Raw genomic sequence first — 18,721 nt, forward strand, 5'->3', positions numbered from 1 at the left:
ACCAGTCACCAAGGTAGGAGAAACAGCTCTGCTTTGGGATCTTGCCACAGTCATTAGCCAGAAAATGATGCCCTCATTAGAAGTTGAGAATCTGAGACCAAAAGGGATACTGGTCTATCCCAGGATGTTAAAAACCTTGACAACAAGTACCGTGCACTGAAGAAGTCAGAGACAAGAGAGGCAACCGCTGTGTCTGCTCCCTTCAATATCCCATGCTGCCTTGTACTGAGTCAGGCCAGGAAGAGAAGGTTTCTCCCTAAACCAGCTGTGACAAGTCATCGGCCAATCCCATTCTAGGCTCCAGAAAGCAGTAGCAGTGTGTTCTTTGGGTCATCAAACTGTACGTTTCACCAGTTGGCATCTTACAGAAATGGATTTAGTAGTGCTTCAAAAGGAAATACATTTTTCTCTTAAGCAGCATCAATGTCACTCAGTAATAACACGTCCTGGTCATACCTGAGAGGCTGTGGTTTTTAGCTTTTGGATGCCGTTCACCAAGTGTTCTCTTTTCTCAGATACCTCATTTTGCTTCTTCTTCAACAGGTTCTTAAACAGTGATATTTGTTCTAGAAAACTCTTTGGGGTAGTATAGTTGCGTCTTCTCTCATTCTGGTAATACCTGGCACTAATTTCATTTACAGTGGTGTGAACGTGTGCCATGAAAAGGCTAATGGAGTCCTTGTGCTGTGGCTGAAAACATAAACATTACAATTCATGTGAAATCCTCTCAAGTTAAAAATACGACTTAAAAAAACAGAAGAAAAATTTAAAAAATGATCTTTTTTCCCTAAAAGTCAGAAAAAAATTATAGGATAACCTAGGAAAACTTATTTAATCTTTAAGAGCTATCCACAGGATTAGGGAGATTACAGTAAAGCATTCAGCTTGATTAACCTTCTTCTTGCCAAGTAGGACAAAGGACTTGTGTGTGCTTCACATACCAAACCTGCAAGCCAACATCTAAGAACGGCTCTTCTTCACAACTTGACTTTTATATGCCACATGAAAGAGAAGGTAGAGAAACAGACACGATATACTGAAAAATATTTGTGCCAATGATTTCAAACTAAGCTTTAGTCAAAGAGAAGCAATAACCCTTCAAAGTCACTGGGGAAAAAAAAAAAAGCCAAAACTCAGAAACTCACAGTTCTATGAGAACTCATGTAAAAACAAACTGGATAGTAGGGTATATACGTCATTGCTTCTGGGAGAAAAATATCATCATCATTTCTACTCTAATTTAGGAAAAAAACCTACAGAAAGAGCAACTCTCCTTCAAAGAGTTACTGGAGGACCCCGACTATACATTTTTTTCGTTTTTGTCCTCTATGACTTCTGAAGTAGTTAACTTTTCAATTTGTGGAGTCACATCTCCCTCATTTTAATGATTATTTATTGCATTCTGTACAAGATGAACCAGGTTCAATTAATCAAGGGAAGCCTAAAAATCAATTAATATGAATTAAATGAGCGACACCGACTCTTAGGAAAGTCACACGTAATTTACCAAAGTGTTGCCAATAAGGCTCGGGCATCTTTCGGAAAACTGCACACAAGTGGCTGGTGATGCAGTCAAACATTTCAAACCTGCACCATTAATATTAGGAGCAGAGGTGCGAGGGGAGACAGGCCAGTTCTTGTTGGTGAAAAACAACTGCTCTTGAACAATGTCTTTAAACAACTAACCTTCCAACATCAGGACAAATTCCCAAGTGGGTTTAAAATACCTGCATATTGGACTGTGCTGAGTATTAAAATCCACCTCACTAGTAAATGAAATAGTGTATATTACTGTAATTAAAGTTAAATACAATGTGATATAAATTCTGAATATTCTTGGTTTCTAGTGGACACTAGATACAAATATATTTTCAAACAGTAGACTCAGAAAAATAAAATGAAAAAGTTTACATCAACTTCATGTAAATCGTAATCCCTTGGAGACTGTATTTTTTACAAGAGCTTGACTTCCATACAGACATGTGCAGGAATTTACTCCTGCCCTGTCTTGTTTTAATGGGAACTAAAGGTACATACATACCTTTCTACAATATAGATAAATACTTCCTCAGCCGAGTGTAACTTCCTTAGAGAGGGGAAAAAAAAAAACCCCTCTGGCCTCTGCCCAACCATGATCCTTATGAGGAGGCTCCTTGGAGGCGCTGAAAGCTCTCTTTAACAACAGTTTCATTTGTAAATTGGGGATGGAAGAAGTGGTTTCCGGTAGAGCTGAAAGTGGCCCCAGACAACTTGTCTCAATGGGGCAAAATAACTATTGTTATCGAGCTTAACAAAATGGCACAGCATGGGAGACTCACTGAGCCAGGGAGCAGCTGGTTGTAATTCACACTGTTTTTCAGAAAACTCTAATCGTTCCAGAACAGACCTCTTTGATGACTGGTCTTCCCTGCATTCTCAATTTGTCACTTTCTCTTATGATAAGGTCAGTAGTGACAGCACTTCCTGACATTAACAGCTGTGGCTTTTAAAAGGGTCATTGTAGAACTACTAATTGCAGTAATTTCATTAGCATAAATTATTTATTCTGCCATTCATTTCTCTCCAGTTTTTTTTTTTTTTTTTTTTTTGCTTTTTTTTTTTTGGTGGGGGGCGTCGGGGAGAGCTGGGGGAAGTTGCTGCTGGTGCCGCTGCGGCTAGGGCTATGCAAAGCTGTATTTTTCACTTTGAGAGACGTGAGGGGAGAACATCGTTCCTATGAGATTTGGCCTCTTCATAAAAACCAGTAGATAACCGCTGATAGTCCTTTAGCAGCCAATCATAATGAAGGCAAAAATAAAAATAAGCCAAGTGTTGCCAGTACTAAATGTTTATAAACTCAAGGTTTCCCCACTAAGATGCTTCGGAAAGGGATGCTGTCTCCAATGTATAATCAAATGCAAAGATGAAACTGCTTTTCCTCACATTAAGAAAACATGTTTAATTTCTACTCTCTCAGATGGCTCACTGCAAACACAGTAACATAAACAGATCTCGGCTATCTGGTGTGACAGTTCTCAAGCAGTCGTAGTCTCTGTCATACCAAGTATTCCAGACACCTGGCACATCAAGCAAGTACCCAGTATACTCCTCTTGAAGATGACAAACAGCAGAGTTGAATGTAAACGATACCCAGAGGTCAGCACTAAATCAATTTAGGATTTTACACCTTCTCAAGACCAGCAAAGACGACTACATGGTTTTGTAATATTAAATTTGGGCTTTCAAGAGCATTGTATTCAGGGTAGGGAGGAAGGGCAAAAGGAAAAGGAACAGGTGAAAAAAATCTATTTTCTCTCTTTTTGAAGTTTAACTTGGGAGAATTTTGTCACATTAAATGCCATATACTTACAGTAAGTCTTGAACATTTTTCTCAGAAATTATTTCTGTGTTAATTTTTAAATATGTCAAACTGATGTGCTATAGATCAATTACCAGATCTTCTTGCTCCCTTTAGGGCTGGTAAAAGAATGTATTAATAAGATATTTGTGGTTGTATGGTGGCTTATTAAAGAAAGGAAACTTACGAATGCATAAAATGAGCAGCGTTGCCTTTTCGCACTTGTCCTAAGCTCTTAATAGTGCTGTTTTGCTCTGAGAAGAAGATTCTGGAGGGAGCCAGGGACACAGGGTTTGAATCCTAGAACCTGGGCTAGATTTCCAGTTCTGGAAAATCTAGTAAAATACTACCCAGTCTCCTGTACTTCTTCCTGCCCACAAAATTGCTCCTAAAAATTCTGTTTCCTTTCTTCTTTGACTTTTTTCCAAATAGTAAAACATTTGTGCAATAGTCAAGAGAAGGATTTAAGACTATGGGCTGTGGTGTCAAACTGCAGATGTGCCCCTTATCAGTGGCATTATTTACTCTTGGGCCTCCATCCCAGGGGAAACAAGTGGTCCCTCCTCCTGAGGCTTGTGATAGGTAGCAGGTGATAAGCAATGCAAATTGACAGCAGGAACAGGCTGAGCATCCCTAATCTGAAAAATTCAAAATCTGAAATGCTCCAAAAGCCAAAACTTTTTGAACACCAACATAACACCAGCTGGGCACAGTGGCTCACGCCTGTAATCCCAGCACTTTGGGAGGCCAAGGCGGGCGGATCACGAGGTCAAGAGATCAAGACCATCCTGGTCAACATGGTGAAACATCAATTCTATTAAAAATACAAAAATTAGCTGGGGTGGCACATGCCTGTAGTCCCAGCTACTCGGGAGGCTGAGGCATGAGAATCACTTGAACCTGGAAGGTGGAGGTTGCACTGAGCCGATATCGCACCACTGCACTCTAGCCTAGCGACGAGAGAGACTTTGTCTCAAACAAAACAAAACAAAACACTGCAAGTGGAAATTCCACTTATGACCTCATGTGATGGGTCACAGTCAAAGCTTTGTTTCATGCACAAAATTATTCAAAATCTTATATGAAATGACCTTCAGACTATGTGCCTAAGGAGTATATAAAACATAAATGAATTATGTTTAGGTTTGAGTCCCATCCCCATGACATCTCATTATGCAAATGCAAATATTCCAAAATTCAAAACAATCTGAAACCCAAAATAATTCTGGTGCTAAGTGTTTTGGGTCAGGGATACTGAACCTGTATCAATTCTGCTGCTGTGGTTGTAGCAGCACCAACAGCAGGTGCAGCAAGATTACTACCATTACATAAGGCAGCAACAAGTGTAGTTTTCTAAATCACATGCTAGTTTTGTGTTTTGAGTTGTCTGGTGAGTACATTATAACACTATTTGCTTATTATGCTTTTTGTATTTTTTCTTTAATTCTGGAGCTCAAGTACCGGTCAGAGGCAAGACAAAGTCCGGCAGAAGCCAACAATTTCCTAGATGAGATTACAGTCAATGAAAAGGGTACCTTCAATAGTTCTCTGCCAGAAAGTTAAAACAAAGAAGCAATTGAGGACTCAGGAGGAGTGGAGGAATGAAACCCAGCCTGTGTGCAGTGGCTCATGTCTGTAATCCCAGCACTCTGGGAGGCGGAGGCGGGCAGATCACCTGAGATCAGGAGTTTCAGGCCAGCTTGGCCAACATGGTGAAGCTGTCTCTACCAAAAATACAAAAATTAGCCAGGCGTGGTGGTGTGCACCTGTAGTCCCAGCTACTCAGGAGGCAGAGGTTGCAGTGAGCCAAGATCATGCCACTGCACTCCAGCCTGGGTGACAGAGTGAGACTCCACCTCAAAAAGAAAAAAAGAAATCCATCTACCTCTTTTATAGCAAGAAGACAAAGCAGGAGATGGTGGGAATGTTGTGGCTGGTTCTGGTGAGGCCAGCACCACAAAACTATAAACTTATAGTGACAGCTCCATTTGAGTTAATTACACTTTCAGCTGAATATGCACATCTAGATTCCTAGGCAGTTACAAAGTTTGGACCCTACTTATGAGGTCGAGGCCTGAAGAATGGGGAAGGACGTTAACAACTACCTGAGTCTTCCCTCAGCCACGTGACGATATGCTTAAGCCAGTGTAAGAACTGGGCAGAATCAAGATAAATGTCGTTGCACTTATTTTGTCTTAATATTTTTAAATGGCTTCAATATTCCTCAAAAAAGAGAATTATTTTCCTCAGATTCACAGAATTTCTACTACATAAGGTTATCCTTCTACTTTTTATTCATAGTGAATAATTCTAATTGATATTTCAAAGTGAGAATTGTGCTGAAAGTCATTAATAGAAACTCTGCTAATATAGCTATCACTGACAAATATGTTGTTTTTTACCCTTTGTGTTTGCCATGCCATTTTAAAAATGAATTTACAGACCATTGGAGAAACAAGGCTTTAAATAAAGAAGTAAAATAACTTTCTTCTTAGACTAGACTTCCTCACAATCAGTTGTGGAAAACAGTAATAAAACATGTCCTTCACAGGCTACCAAACTCTGCAACGATTGAAGAGGTGACTGCATGGAGCATAACGGCTTTTCCCTGAAAAAGGTGATCATATTGAGTTTGCGTCATTACTTTTAAGTGGTACCAAATAAGGACAGAGGATTTTAACTCATCAGTTGGTGAACAGGTCCAAAAAGATGACCTCGTTCACCTGGCTCAGACCCACTTCCCACCAACCAACAAGCATCTCACTCCTTCGCCAGACAGCTCACTGTTTCATTTTCATTCAGTAACTTCTCCTTTCATCTGGCCTTGCTTTCAAATATGTTTGCGATGCATTTTACCCTGAAAAGCAAAAACATCACCTGTCTTTCAATACCCCAGTTTCTCTCAATTTTTCACTGTAGAACACATGTACTCATCAGTAAGGTCTTCACCCAATTCTCTCTCCAGTGAGCTTCTCACAGCCTTTCCCACCCTGTTCCCAGGTTTACCCAGAGGGCTTTTTCTTCTCTCACTCCTTACACACCTCCTCCCATCTTCATTTCAAAATCTCCTTGGAGAAGTAGTGTATGTTGACATACTTAAGTGTCGAACTGTTTTGTTCATTGTTTGTCAGCTGTCATTCAGTTCAATATCAGGTAACAGAAAAATAGCACAAACATTTGTTTAGATGCAGTCAACCCGTACCCCTGGGTGCTGAGTGTGTACTGACGGAAAATTCCATGTCAACACACACCAAACTGCTTGCCTTTATTGAATCCTTTCTCTCTGGCCTAAGGAGGTCGCCTTGTATAAGTACCTCAGACTCAGCAAATGAGGTCAATAATTAAGAAGGGCCTAAAATATGCTGATAACTTTCAGTCTTAATAGAGGAAATTAAAACAAAGAAAGTGATCAAATTAGTGCTCATTCAAAAAATTTAAAAGCTGTTTTGACCTCTACAGAAAAGACACCACATGTTTTTAGAAGAATATGGAAACAATGTACTCTGAATTATAATCATTGCTCCTGTGCAACACATTAAGAAGGTGAGAAAGTTAAAATAAGCACCTTGTGCTGAAATGAAATCAGCTGGCTAATTGGTTCTGAGGCACAATTCAGTTCAACAGAAATGGTAAAGTGCTTTTAAAATTCCTATTAGGCGCTCAGCATCCTACATCCTATAGGAGGCGTTATGACACCATCGGATCGAGCTGAGCACCTGACAGGAGCCCTCTGGACTTCACACGATGCAAGTCCTGCCTCATCCAGCAGATGTCAACGGTCACTGGCATATCAAAGCTCCTTGAGCTGTTTTCAAAGTGGCGCCCACCTGAATACGAAAAAGCTTGCCCAGAGCAGCAAAGCAAAGGAACTCTAAAAAGCACGGTGCCAAATGCCAACTTAAACCATGCTATTAGCTCTAATTTCCTAACATTTGAGAAAGTAACAGGCAGAAACAAACTGCTGTGGCCCCTTCTCTTCCTACCAAAGCAGCCGGGATAAAGCTGAACTTTGCTGTCAGAAGATTCATACTGACTCTCTCCCTCTAATAAAGCAACATTGTGAACGCTTCTTGTAACTATGAGAAGATAAAATGATGCCCTAGAGAATCCCAGTAATGCAACAGACCTGGCAACTGCATAAGAAATTTGTGTTAACATTTATGACTATTATTTGTTGTATTTAATGATTTTCGAGATGTTAAAGTACAAAATATTTCTGGCAGACTTTAGATCATTTCTTATTTTCATTTATTTGTGGAAATGTTTAAGTGTAAATGTAGGGGAGAGAAGGAGGGTGGGTAGCGGAATAGCCTAAAACCTGTACTATATGTAAGTATCTTCCAAATTAGACGTTGCTTGACAGCTCTTTCCTAGCAATCCAGCAGCAAATAATTAGATTAATAAACATTTCAGGAAAAGACTAAAGGAGAGGAGGTCTTCCTCCACAAAATTCTGTAGGTATCGCAGAATGCTTGCATGTGTACTTACCCCTACAGCTGTTTTATTTTAGTAGAAGCAAAGGAAAATGATACTATGAACAATAAAGCTAGCTGCATACAGACAATTAAATATGTAAATATGACCAGATTTTTAACCATATGGCCACCAAAAGATACAACATACAACAAAATGTAAAAGGATTGCTTTGGAACAGCGGCAGTTATGCCTTTTGGAGTAAGGGGTGGGCTACCTGTTCATGATAGTCTTTCAACTAGGAACGGACATCATTCCTTACATATCTCCAGTTCTGTGTTTGCCTCTGAGAGTCAATTTCAGTGTCTGAGCTATTCTAGGAAACTTTCACCTTATCACTCAATGGAATGAGGAGACAAAGCTCCCTGGGAAATGTCCACAATCACTTTTAAAAGCTATGTAATCAGAAAGGCACTAGACATGAATAAAACTTCATATCCAGAAATCTAAATAACTTCATACCAAATCCTTTTTCCCTCTCCATCTGAGTGCTTGAAGCTTCTGTTGCTCTGTTTTGTACAACCATTTTAGAATGCCATGGGAGGTACAAATTTCATCATGAAGACATGAATGACAAAATAACCCATAAAACCTAAGTCTGTAAAGCAAATAAGCAGATATATTATTTGACTTAGTGATTATGGAATATGGGGGCTGATTTTTCAACTATCGATACTATGAGAATAATCACAATGAATTGCCTTACTTCATTAAGAAGCATGGCTACAGTGACTACACTTCTGTTTGGGCTTTTAGTTCAAACTTAAAGGATTTATAATCAGTAAGCCCCAGTATGATCCAAGGAAGTTATGATCCTGGGTTTCGAGTGAGTCAGTGCATGAGTAAGAATACACTCAAGTGCTGTGTGCCTGTGTTCACACACGTGTGCACATCCTCCTCAGCCTGGTGGAAAAAAGGCCAGCCATCGAATTCCTTAGAAGGTAAACTAACAGATAAGTTAACATCTTAAATCAGGACAGCTTTCTGACAGGAGATGTATTTTTGAAAAGTACTTATCTACCGAGGATTTTTGGTGTGAGTGTGTGCGTGACACAGGCTGACACGGCGTACCTCAATTCCCTTGGTTTCCTCAATGAACCTCCTGCTGACGGAGACCAGGGCCTCCTGCGGCCACGCATGAAACCAGTCAATAGCCGTGCAGTTAACTATGGCTGGGAACTTCCGAGCTCTAATTCTCAGCGTGTGACCAACTGGAGAGAAACACAAAATGATCTGTGGAGACATGGGGGCAAGGCAGAAACAGGCGGGTGATGAGTGAGCAGAGAATTACTTTGCAATCTTAGACAATGAGAGAAAGGAGCGCAGCCAACCGTGACATGAAACTACCCTAAAGCTCTACAGAGTGGACAGCAACATTAACCTCCTTGCTAATCAAAGTACAAACCTGTTCAAAGAGGCTGCTCCACTGAACACATGGAAACACTGCTGTCTGCTTTCCTTGAAATCTGTCTCTCTTTGCTTAAACATTTTTGATGATTACCATTAATAGTGAGACCTATTATTCATTTACATCACACAAGTAACATTAAAATAAAATAACAAAAATTAAAAAGAAATCACCATGATATAATACCAATATCTTCATCTTCTGTTCCTTCCATTTTGGAATTCATCAGGCTCCACAAAGCTGCATAATAAAACACTTAAAAAATATTTTCTCATCATTAATGCTTGTGTTTCCATTTAAAATGAAATACATCTACTTGAGCTCCCACCTCAGAATTTTAAAGAAATTAGAAATTCAGTTTATACTATCACACTGGTCTTCAAGAAAAAAAAAAATCAGTTTAAACATTTTCCTGCTGAGAACATTTTTAAGTTTCTGCTGTAAAGCTAACGTTTTGTGTGGCTATGTAATGAATTACAAGTTAATTAAAATTTAAATATACTTCCATACTTTTTTTTGGACATAAGGGATTCTGTCAGGAGTCCTGAGGGTGGCTATGGCATCTGGCTATGACAGAAGGTCAAAGACACTCAGTGAGAGGAGCACCTGGTCAGCTCCTGTTCGCTTCAGAGGGTACTTCAGAGGAGACCCCCTGTATAAAGTGCCAAAACAAAGGAGGTGTTCCGGGAGCATCCTTTCCATCTCTGCTTTTATTCTCAAGTTCCTATGGATATGAGGACACTGGAAAGAGACCTGTCAACTGGGGTAAGGTCTGAGAGGGAGAGTCTTGGTTTCCTCTTTCCTAGAAATGGCTCAGATCTGATGATACAAAGCTTTGTGAATGCTTCTCAGTCTCTAACACTTTGAAATCAGGCAATTGAAATCACATTTCAAAGGATGTGATTTTTTTTACCTATAGCAGTTAAAAAGTCCATGTCACACAATATTCCAGTGTACATGAACCTATATAATCTCATTTAACAAGTGTTTTATTATGTTTATTTTATATACCATGTGTATTCAACAATTCAAGCTATATAAATATTAAGATCAAAATGTTTTATTGTGTCAAAAAACATGAGATCTACCCTCCTACATTTTTAAGTGTATGGTACAGTATTGTTAACTCTAAGTACAGTGTTGTGCAGCAGCTTTCTAGAACTTTCTTAACTTGCATTACTGAAACTCTACACCTATTGAATAGACCTCCCCTCCAGCTCCTGGTAACCACCATTCTACTTTCTGTTTCTAGGAGTTTGATTACTCTTGATACTGCACATAAACAGAATCATACAGTAATTGTCCTTCTGTGACTGGTTTATTTCACTTAGCATCATGTCCTCAAGGTTCATCCATGTTGTGACATATGACAAGACTTTCTTCCTTTTTATAGATAGAATTATTCCATTGTGTATATATAGCACATTTAGTTTATCTAGTCATCTGCTGATGGACATTTTAGTTGCTTTCATGTCTCAGCTACTGTGAATAATGCTTCAGTGAATATCAAAGTGCAGCTACCTCTTTGAGATCCTGCTTCCAGTTTCCTTGGCTATATACCTAGACGTGGGATTGCTAGATTTTATGGTACTTCCGTTTTCAATTTTTTGAGGAGCTACCATACTGTTTTCCATAGTGGCTGCAACATTTTACAATTTCACCAATAGTGTACAAGGGTTCCAATTTCTCCACAGCTTCATCAAAGCAACACTTATTTTCTGCTTTGTTTTTTTAAACTGTAACTATCCTATGTGAGGTGATACTTCATTGTGGTTTTGATGTGCACTTCCCTGATTAGTGATGCTGTGTATCTTTTCATATACCTGTTAGACATGTGTAAGTCTTCTTTAGAGAAGTGTCTATTCAAGTCCTTTGCCATTTTAAAGTCAGATTTTTAAACTTGAATTATAGGAGTTCCTTATATATTTTAAATATTAATTCCTTATCAATATCAAATATCAAATCAGTATCAAATAATCAAATATCAATATCAAATACACAGTTTGCAAATATTTTCTCCCATTCCACATAGGTTATTTTGACTCTGTTGATCATTTCCTTTGCTGTACAGAAGCTTTTTAGTTTGATGTAATACACTTGTCTGTTATTCCTTTTGTTTCCTGGGCTTTTGGGGTCATACCAAAGAAATCAATGCCAAGACAAATCTTCTGAAGACTTCCCCTATATTACACTTAAGTATTTAACACATTTTGAGTTGATTCTTCCATAGGTTGTAAGATAAGGTCCAATTTTTTTTTTTTTTTTGCATGTGGTGAAATGTATTTAATGTTACATAAGCTGATTGTTTTTTCATTATATAAAATTCTAGTTATAAACTAAATGATTGCTGTAACATTTCATGTGCTAACAAGCCTTAGTTAAAATGCATAGTTTTTACTTATATCTCAGTTCTTATGTTTCTCTTATGAGCTTTCCCCAAAACTTAAGTGTTTCTCCTTTCTTTCCAAGTTGGCGTCCCACACCCAACTCATCTCTCATTTGTGCCAATTTTAGAAATGTCATTTACATATAATGTTAGCAAAGGCAGAGGGAAAAAAGGCATCTTTTATTTGACAAGATCCCAAATATTTCCATCACTTCTACACTTAATTTCCACATTTGTAACTGGCATAGTATCCAATTTTAAGAAAGTGTTAGAAAATAAAGTATCTAAACCATGTTTGTTCAGTCTCAGGAAAAGATGCTTTCCCTGAGTTACTGAGTCACAAGCCTTCATTACTGGTATGGTTTGCCTCTGTGTTCATACCCACATCTGATCTCAAGTTGAAATCCCCACAATCCTCATGTATTGAGGGTGGGACCTGGTGGGAGGGGACTGGATCATGGGGGCGGTTTCCCCCATGCTGCTCTCATGATAGTGAGGGAGTTCTCATGAAGATATGATGGTTTTATAAGCACCTGGCATTTCCCCTGTATGCACTTCTCTTTCCTGCTGCCATGTGAAGATGGCCGTTGCTTCCCCTTCTGCCAAGACTGTAAGTTTCCTGCGGCCTCACCAGCCATGTGGAACTGTGAGTCAATTAAACTTCTTTCCTTTATAAATTACCCAGTCTTGGGTATTTCTTTATAGCAATGCGTGAAATGGAGCGTTTATTGAAAACCAATATAGAATGGTCACTTAGAGAACTATTATTCTTTTCTACAATTTTATGATTGAAGATATCTCCTCCTATGTTATGTATTATTGCTTAAATAAGGATCCTCAGAACATTATGTAAAATTTCATAATGTGAGAGGGCCTGGAAGGGTGGCATGGAGACCAGGTGTTCTCAAAGAACTGTCTAGGAGTTGGTTAGAAATGTAAATCCCTGGACCAACTCCAGACAGAAATAATCAGAAACTCTGGGGGTGGGACTCAGCAATGTGTGTTTTCAACAAACTGTCTAGGGTTATTCTGATACCCACAGCAATAGTCTAATAGCTTTAATGTATCTACAGGAATACTTCAATGAAACATTGACTTTTTCAATGTTATTGCAGTTTGTTAAATACTCATAGAATCTAGGTCTCTACATGCAGAGATAAAAAATTTAGAGAATTTTAAATAAGTAATCTAAATTGTATCAGCTAAACTAGACACTGGGAACTAAATTATAGAAATATACTTGTTCATTAGTAATCTCTTTGAAGGTAAAGGAGAGTGCCATGCCAGCCTTGGGAGTGCAATTACTGACCCAATTCAGTGCTCAGTAATTTGTAGTTTTGCTAAAAACTGAGCATAAAATTTCTCCTGCCATCCAGCTTTCCTTGGTAGTAGAGTCATGTGGGATTTTTCCAGAAACCCACACTAATGTCTGGAAACCATTGATTATTCTGCTCTTTTCTAAGACACTACTGTCTTAAAAAATAACTTTACAGATAACCTGAAGTAAACCCCAGTTGTCACAAGGAACATTATTGTGGGGGAAAAATCATTCCAAACAATTTTCCTATTACTTTTGCCTTAATTTCGTGAAAAATTAATATAGCAAAGGGCTTATAAGAAATAAAAACAAAATACATAATTTTAAAAGGGTGTTGTCTATAATTTAACTACTAGTATAACAAGCATGTGAATAGTCATTTTATTTTACACCTTAGGGGCTGTTTGTTAATATCTGCAATATATCAACAAGGGCTACACAGACTGGTGGGGATGTGGCTAAGCAGCATTTCATGGCCTCGAATGTAAGCCCACACTGCAGAGCCAGCTACCAGAAGCTCTTAGCCAACTACTTCTCTCATCAACATAAATGGTTGGTGTGGCAGCATCATGGATGGTAGACATGATTTTTCACTGATAAAATAAGTAGTGTTCAAGATACCTGAAGCAAAACCTCCCCACTCCAAAAAATGTGTGCATACCTCTGCCAATATATGAACAAAATTTCAAGGTATCCCAATAATTATATTTTGGGCAGCGGCCCTTGGGATTTTGGAACCTGACCAGTCCTGTGGTAAAGTGTTTAGGAAGAGAGTCTAATCTTTTGATGTGATTCCAACGAGGTCAGCTGAATCCTTCTATGGAAATACTGCCACATCTACCCCAAAGAAATCTTCCAAGGTTGGGCAAGTCGAGTCCTCAAAAGAATAGAGCCGGGATTACACCAAACTTATGGAGCAAGTTGTAAGGTGTGTGCGCCTTCTTATTATCACCAATCAACCCTCTGTATGTAGCAGGCTTCAGTCTGGGACATCCTTTCCTGGAAGCGTACCTTGAGTTGGGAGATTTGGGGGAAAAGCCCTCTCCCTCACCCAAGACATCATCTACCTTGAAGTACCTAAATTCACTGAACTATACCCTTCACCAAAAAGTTCTTGACAATTGCTAATAAGGGTAAGTTAGTTTCCAACAGTGGGATTAGAAAGGAAAGTCAGAGAAAATATAAAGTTAAAAATGCCTCTGGCAGCTGTGCTCTTTTCTCAGGGCAAATTCTCACAAGTGAAAAACAAACCCTGAAATCACCATCTATGTACTTCCTGCGGCTCTAACATTTGGATGTCAGGAACTTGCTTTTAGAATCCACACCAGAGAATTTTCTATATATTTTTTTCTTGCCCACACGGGTGTTATGACTCATTTGCAGGAATCCACTTTTCCCTGTGCTTTGTAATATGTTTCTGTTTCTTTTAGATAAGATCTGATCATAAGTACATATTTATTTGTATATCACTAACAGGACTCAGTCAATTTCATCTGGTAATAAAAATGTGAATTGCCACAGTCACTCTGTATTTTTTTCCATTTGATATAGTTTATTCTCAGATGGTAGTAACCCTCCCACATATTTACTTCAGAAGCTTCCATCCATCACTTAGGTTTGCATTTTTTCTCAAAAGCCTCAATATTTTTCAAGAATAATAAAGTCTCAATCTGAGGGAACCCTCGCAGGAATGGAAGTTTAGTGCAGAAAATATTCCCCAGTTTGAATGCTCAGTGTCACTTTATCACTGTCCTCATATCGTCCTGTATTAACCCCATCTAATTACCTTTCAGTTTCAATTCGTTTTTAAAAGATCCAATACCTTCAACATGCACACACTCAATACATTTTCTTATTTATTGCCCTTTTAGACAGCACATAATGAACTCATTCCCATAACCTTTGACTTGTGTAAATATTGGACATTACAGATATTTGCTAGAGGTAATGTTTGACAGCAGGGAGTTTTAGTTAATTTATTTTTCTTTATTTTCTAAACAAGAAAACTCTTCTGTTCACAAAGAAAATTGTGTGTGGAATCCCAATAGATAGCAAAGAGCAAGACTATTTCTGAGGGGGAAGACAGGAAACAGAGCCCTTGCCTCAGCTCCCGTGCTTGTCACCAGGGCCCCTGCTGGTTACAGACTGCATTCCAAGACAATCTCTAGCTGCATAACAACCTATCAGTTTTGTTTTTTAAGAAAATCAGATGCCTACTTTTCTTTCTTCTGGATAGGCCTGTATTTGAACTGTGTCACATCAGGTTTCTGGCTTCCAAGCTGTGCTGCTCAGTTAGAGTAGAGAATGTTTCTCCTGACACTGTGGGGTAACTGCATACATGTGCACCATTGCAAGAACAGGCCTCAGATTTTACTAGCAAACCCCACAGGTGAATGCGAGCAAAATGAGAAAAGCACGATATGCTTTCCAAAATGCAAAGGCTATTCAACACACGGTGATGTTCTTACTCAAGGGATTAAGTGCTGGATTTCTGGTATAAAAATTTTCTTTTACAATATAAAATAATGAAGAAGACTTCTATTCACTCTTTGGAAGTCTCTTCTTGATCATTATATTTTGGTGAAATCTTTCTTGTCCTGTCTTCTGTTAACTTACATAACCTTTATCTCTCACGTACATCGTTGTGATTTTACTTTTTGTGTGTGATTATTAGATTGAATGAGGTGGCTCTAGGTGGGCAGTGGCTGGGTTAGCCTTTGCTCCCTGTCACATTCCAAGGACTCAGCACCTCACAGGCACTCAGTACATATTTGCTGAGGGATGAATGGCTACACAAATGAGTAAATCTATAGCAGTTTGAAAAGAACTTTTATGGGTAAAATAAAATATTGATATTTGTGTCCTAATTTTTTTAAGGTTTCGCTGTTTTATCTAATCTCAGAGGGTGAACCTCAGATACAGAGTACAAGTTGGCACGTTTTGTCCTTCTCTGAAGTTCTTTTCATTCTACTTATGTCAAATAATAACAGAAAATGGGAGGACAGAGACTAGAGCATGGTATCCAGATAGGTGTGGTCCTGCAAAGCGAAACACAGCTGGCAGCACTGAGACTCCCAGAGCCCTGGAACCAGTACCGGGCAAGATAGGTGTTAGTGTTTCTTATTTCTCATCAGTTCACGTGTCAGAATGCGCACTAATGAGAAACAAGTGGGGTAGGAGGGGTTAAGAGTGTCCCTCTCATCATCAAGATGGCCATCCACATAAGGGCAAGAAATTAAATGTTCTGCTCCTCAGCCAGAGGGAGGTTTGAAGAGACTCGACTCTATAATCTTGCAAAGATAAGGTTCTGTGATATCTGATTTTCCACTGGGCAAGGTGAGTAGCTGAGCTTTTACACAAAATGAACAACATACCCTGAAAATTACTTAGGTTACTAATAAGTCTCTTGGCTTAGGCCATGTATGTCTATGTTAATCTGTTGGTTGGATACAAGTGGTGCTTGGCATTTTTTGTCCAGACTCTCAGGTCCCTGCACATGATGCAGGGTGAGCCAGTAGGAAATCATCCACCTTGTCTGTTGCCAGACTTTAGCTGTGATTGCTGTCTCTACTATCCAAGAAGAAAGAAGAGGAAAGAAGCCTAAGTGGAGCCAGAGGAAGAAATACTATAAAACCAAGAAAAGTAGAAAAGCATCTTGCAGATTGAAAGGCAGATGATTCCTCTGAAGTTGATTTAATACAAGAACCTTAAGAAAAGAATAAAAACTTGCAAAGCACTCTCAAGAGGCTGGAAGGATAAATAAAATAATAGAAACACACAATAGGAGAATAGGCAAAGATGAAAAAAGAAGACAAAGAAAGGGAGTTTAAATAAAAACAGATAGGATAAACTGTAATACCTTTTTCTAAAACTAATATTGAAAATATCCCAAGCCAGCATTTCATCTAATACCAATGATGGAAAGGAAATGGCATTCTCATTACAAAAATAAATAAAGATGATCACTATAGTTACTTAAAAATTTTAGTGCTGTTCAGAAAGTATGGCTGTCCCAGGATATACAAAAGTGGTGACAGTAATAAAGGATTAAAAATTAAAAGATGATCTGTCTACTCAGCAAACTCTAAAGAACAAAATGCAAAAGCTATTGGAATTAATGTATGCACTGAATTCGTTGGTAAAACAAATGCATAACTAATTATCCATCTATTCCTCCTTCCCTCCATCCAATGGCTTTATGTCCACAATGATCAGTTAGAAATTTGGCAGTAGAAAATAGTATAAAATATTGAGAAAAGAAATTAATGAGAAATGTGTAAAATGTATTCAAGAGAATAATCTACTTTTCCAAAGCTTAAAGATATTTTGACTGAAGGAAGAGATGTGCCACATTCCCAGAAGAGGTCAATTATTATAAAGATGCTAATTCTTCCCACATTCATTAACAAGTTTTAGGCAATTCTAACAATTCCCAACAGGCTTAGCAGAATTTAGCGAAGTGATTTTAAAGTCCAGCCAGAATAAAAATGAGTAAGAACATCAAAGGATATTTGGAAAAATATCCTTTATGTTGGGAGAGAATTCATACTGTCAGGGAACAAACCTTAAATTGTAACAAGGAAAACAGTGCAGGTGAATAAATAAAAATATTCAATATTGTAAATATATCCATTATCCCCAAATTAGTCTATACATTTTCATTGGATTTTTTTAAAAAGTCAAACTGATTTCACAGTTAATCCAGGAAATTAAAGGTACAAATAACTAAGTAAATGTAGAAAAGGAAGGTGATTTTGCTCTACTAGATTCCAGAATATACTATAAAGCTATAATAAACAAAGCAGTGTGACAATTCTGCAGAAACAAATTAATGGGACATAATAGAGAAATAGAATTTCTTATGTTTAGGCATTTAATGTCTGAGATAAATAGCATTTCAAATCAGTGGTATGAGTTAGCAGAATTACGATAAATTCCAAAACAAACACTGGAAACACATAAAACCAGAACATTCTAGATATACAAATAATATCCATTATATAAAGTGCTCCTATAAAACAATACAAATTATAGCAAACCAACAGGAAATTTGGAAAGAGCTGTAAGTGGATAAAGGACATTTTCTACAAATGGTTATTTAGAATAAAGTACGTTTCAGTTAAATAGTTCACTCCATACACCAAATTCTTGAATCATTTGATTTTTACCCCCATGGCAGCCTTCTAATCAGAAAGCCAAACAGGAAGGTAATTAAAGACAGTGTGAGATGTGAATAAAATTTTTTTAGTTTCTGAACATATACTTCATGTTTATAAGTACTTAGAAGACTGAGAGGAAATATATCAATATGTTATCTGTAGACAGTATTATTAAGGGCAGTTTAAAAATGTTCTTTCATATTGTTTTGTATTTTTAAATTCTCTACAATAAGCATATATTTTTTATATTATCAGAAATGGATCTCTCTATATATGTATCTAAGTAGATAGATAATGAGGCAAATAGATAAAGTCTTGGGATGGAATCAGGGGCTGCTACATAAATCAAGTGTCCTTTGCCCTATACCATCAGATGGCCAGGAAGGAAAGTAGGAAGGAAGAGTTATTGGGTTAACTAAGGTCCACCAGAGAGAAGATGAAAGTTCTGTATTCTAGTTGTAAGATAAGAACTGTGTAGGAAAAGATGCACATATACGAATGTGAAGGAGAGAAGGCACTTGGCGTTGCTATTCATTGGCTTATCTGAGGCAATCCAAGGACACACATCTGATGGTGGTTAATGGGAACTGCCCTCTGGGCTTCAGAGGTCACATTTTGCCTGTCAACAGGTTCTCACTAT

At 38.1% G+C, this 18,721-nt stretch overlaps 1 protein-coding gene across 1 annotated transcript in view; it reads right to left on the reverse strand.

The window, feature by feature from the left end:
* The window catches only part of DNAH11 (dynein axonemal heavy chain 11), a 426,042-nt gene that overhangs the window by 122,346 nt on the left and 284,975 nt on the right, over positions 1–18,721 (reverse strand). Inside the window, exons 55-56 of the mRNA XM_035253682.3 lie at positions 8,882–9,043; positions 457–690 (exon numbers count right to left, since the gene is read on the reverse strand). Coding sequence (XP_035109573.3) covers positions 457–690; positions 8,882–9,043 — 396 coding nt within the window. The remainder of the gene's footprint in view (positions 1–456; positions 691–8,881; positions 9,044–18,721) is intronic.

This window comes from Callithrix jacchus, chromosome 11 (assembly GCF_049354715.1).
Source record: "Callithrix jacchus isolate 240 chromosome 11, calJac240_pri, whole genome shotgun sequence".
NCBI classification, from domain to species: Eukaryota; Metazoa; Chordata; class Mammalia; order Primates; family Cebidae; genus Callithrix; species Callithrix jacchus.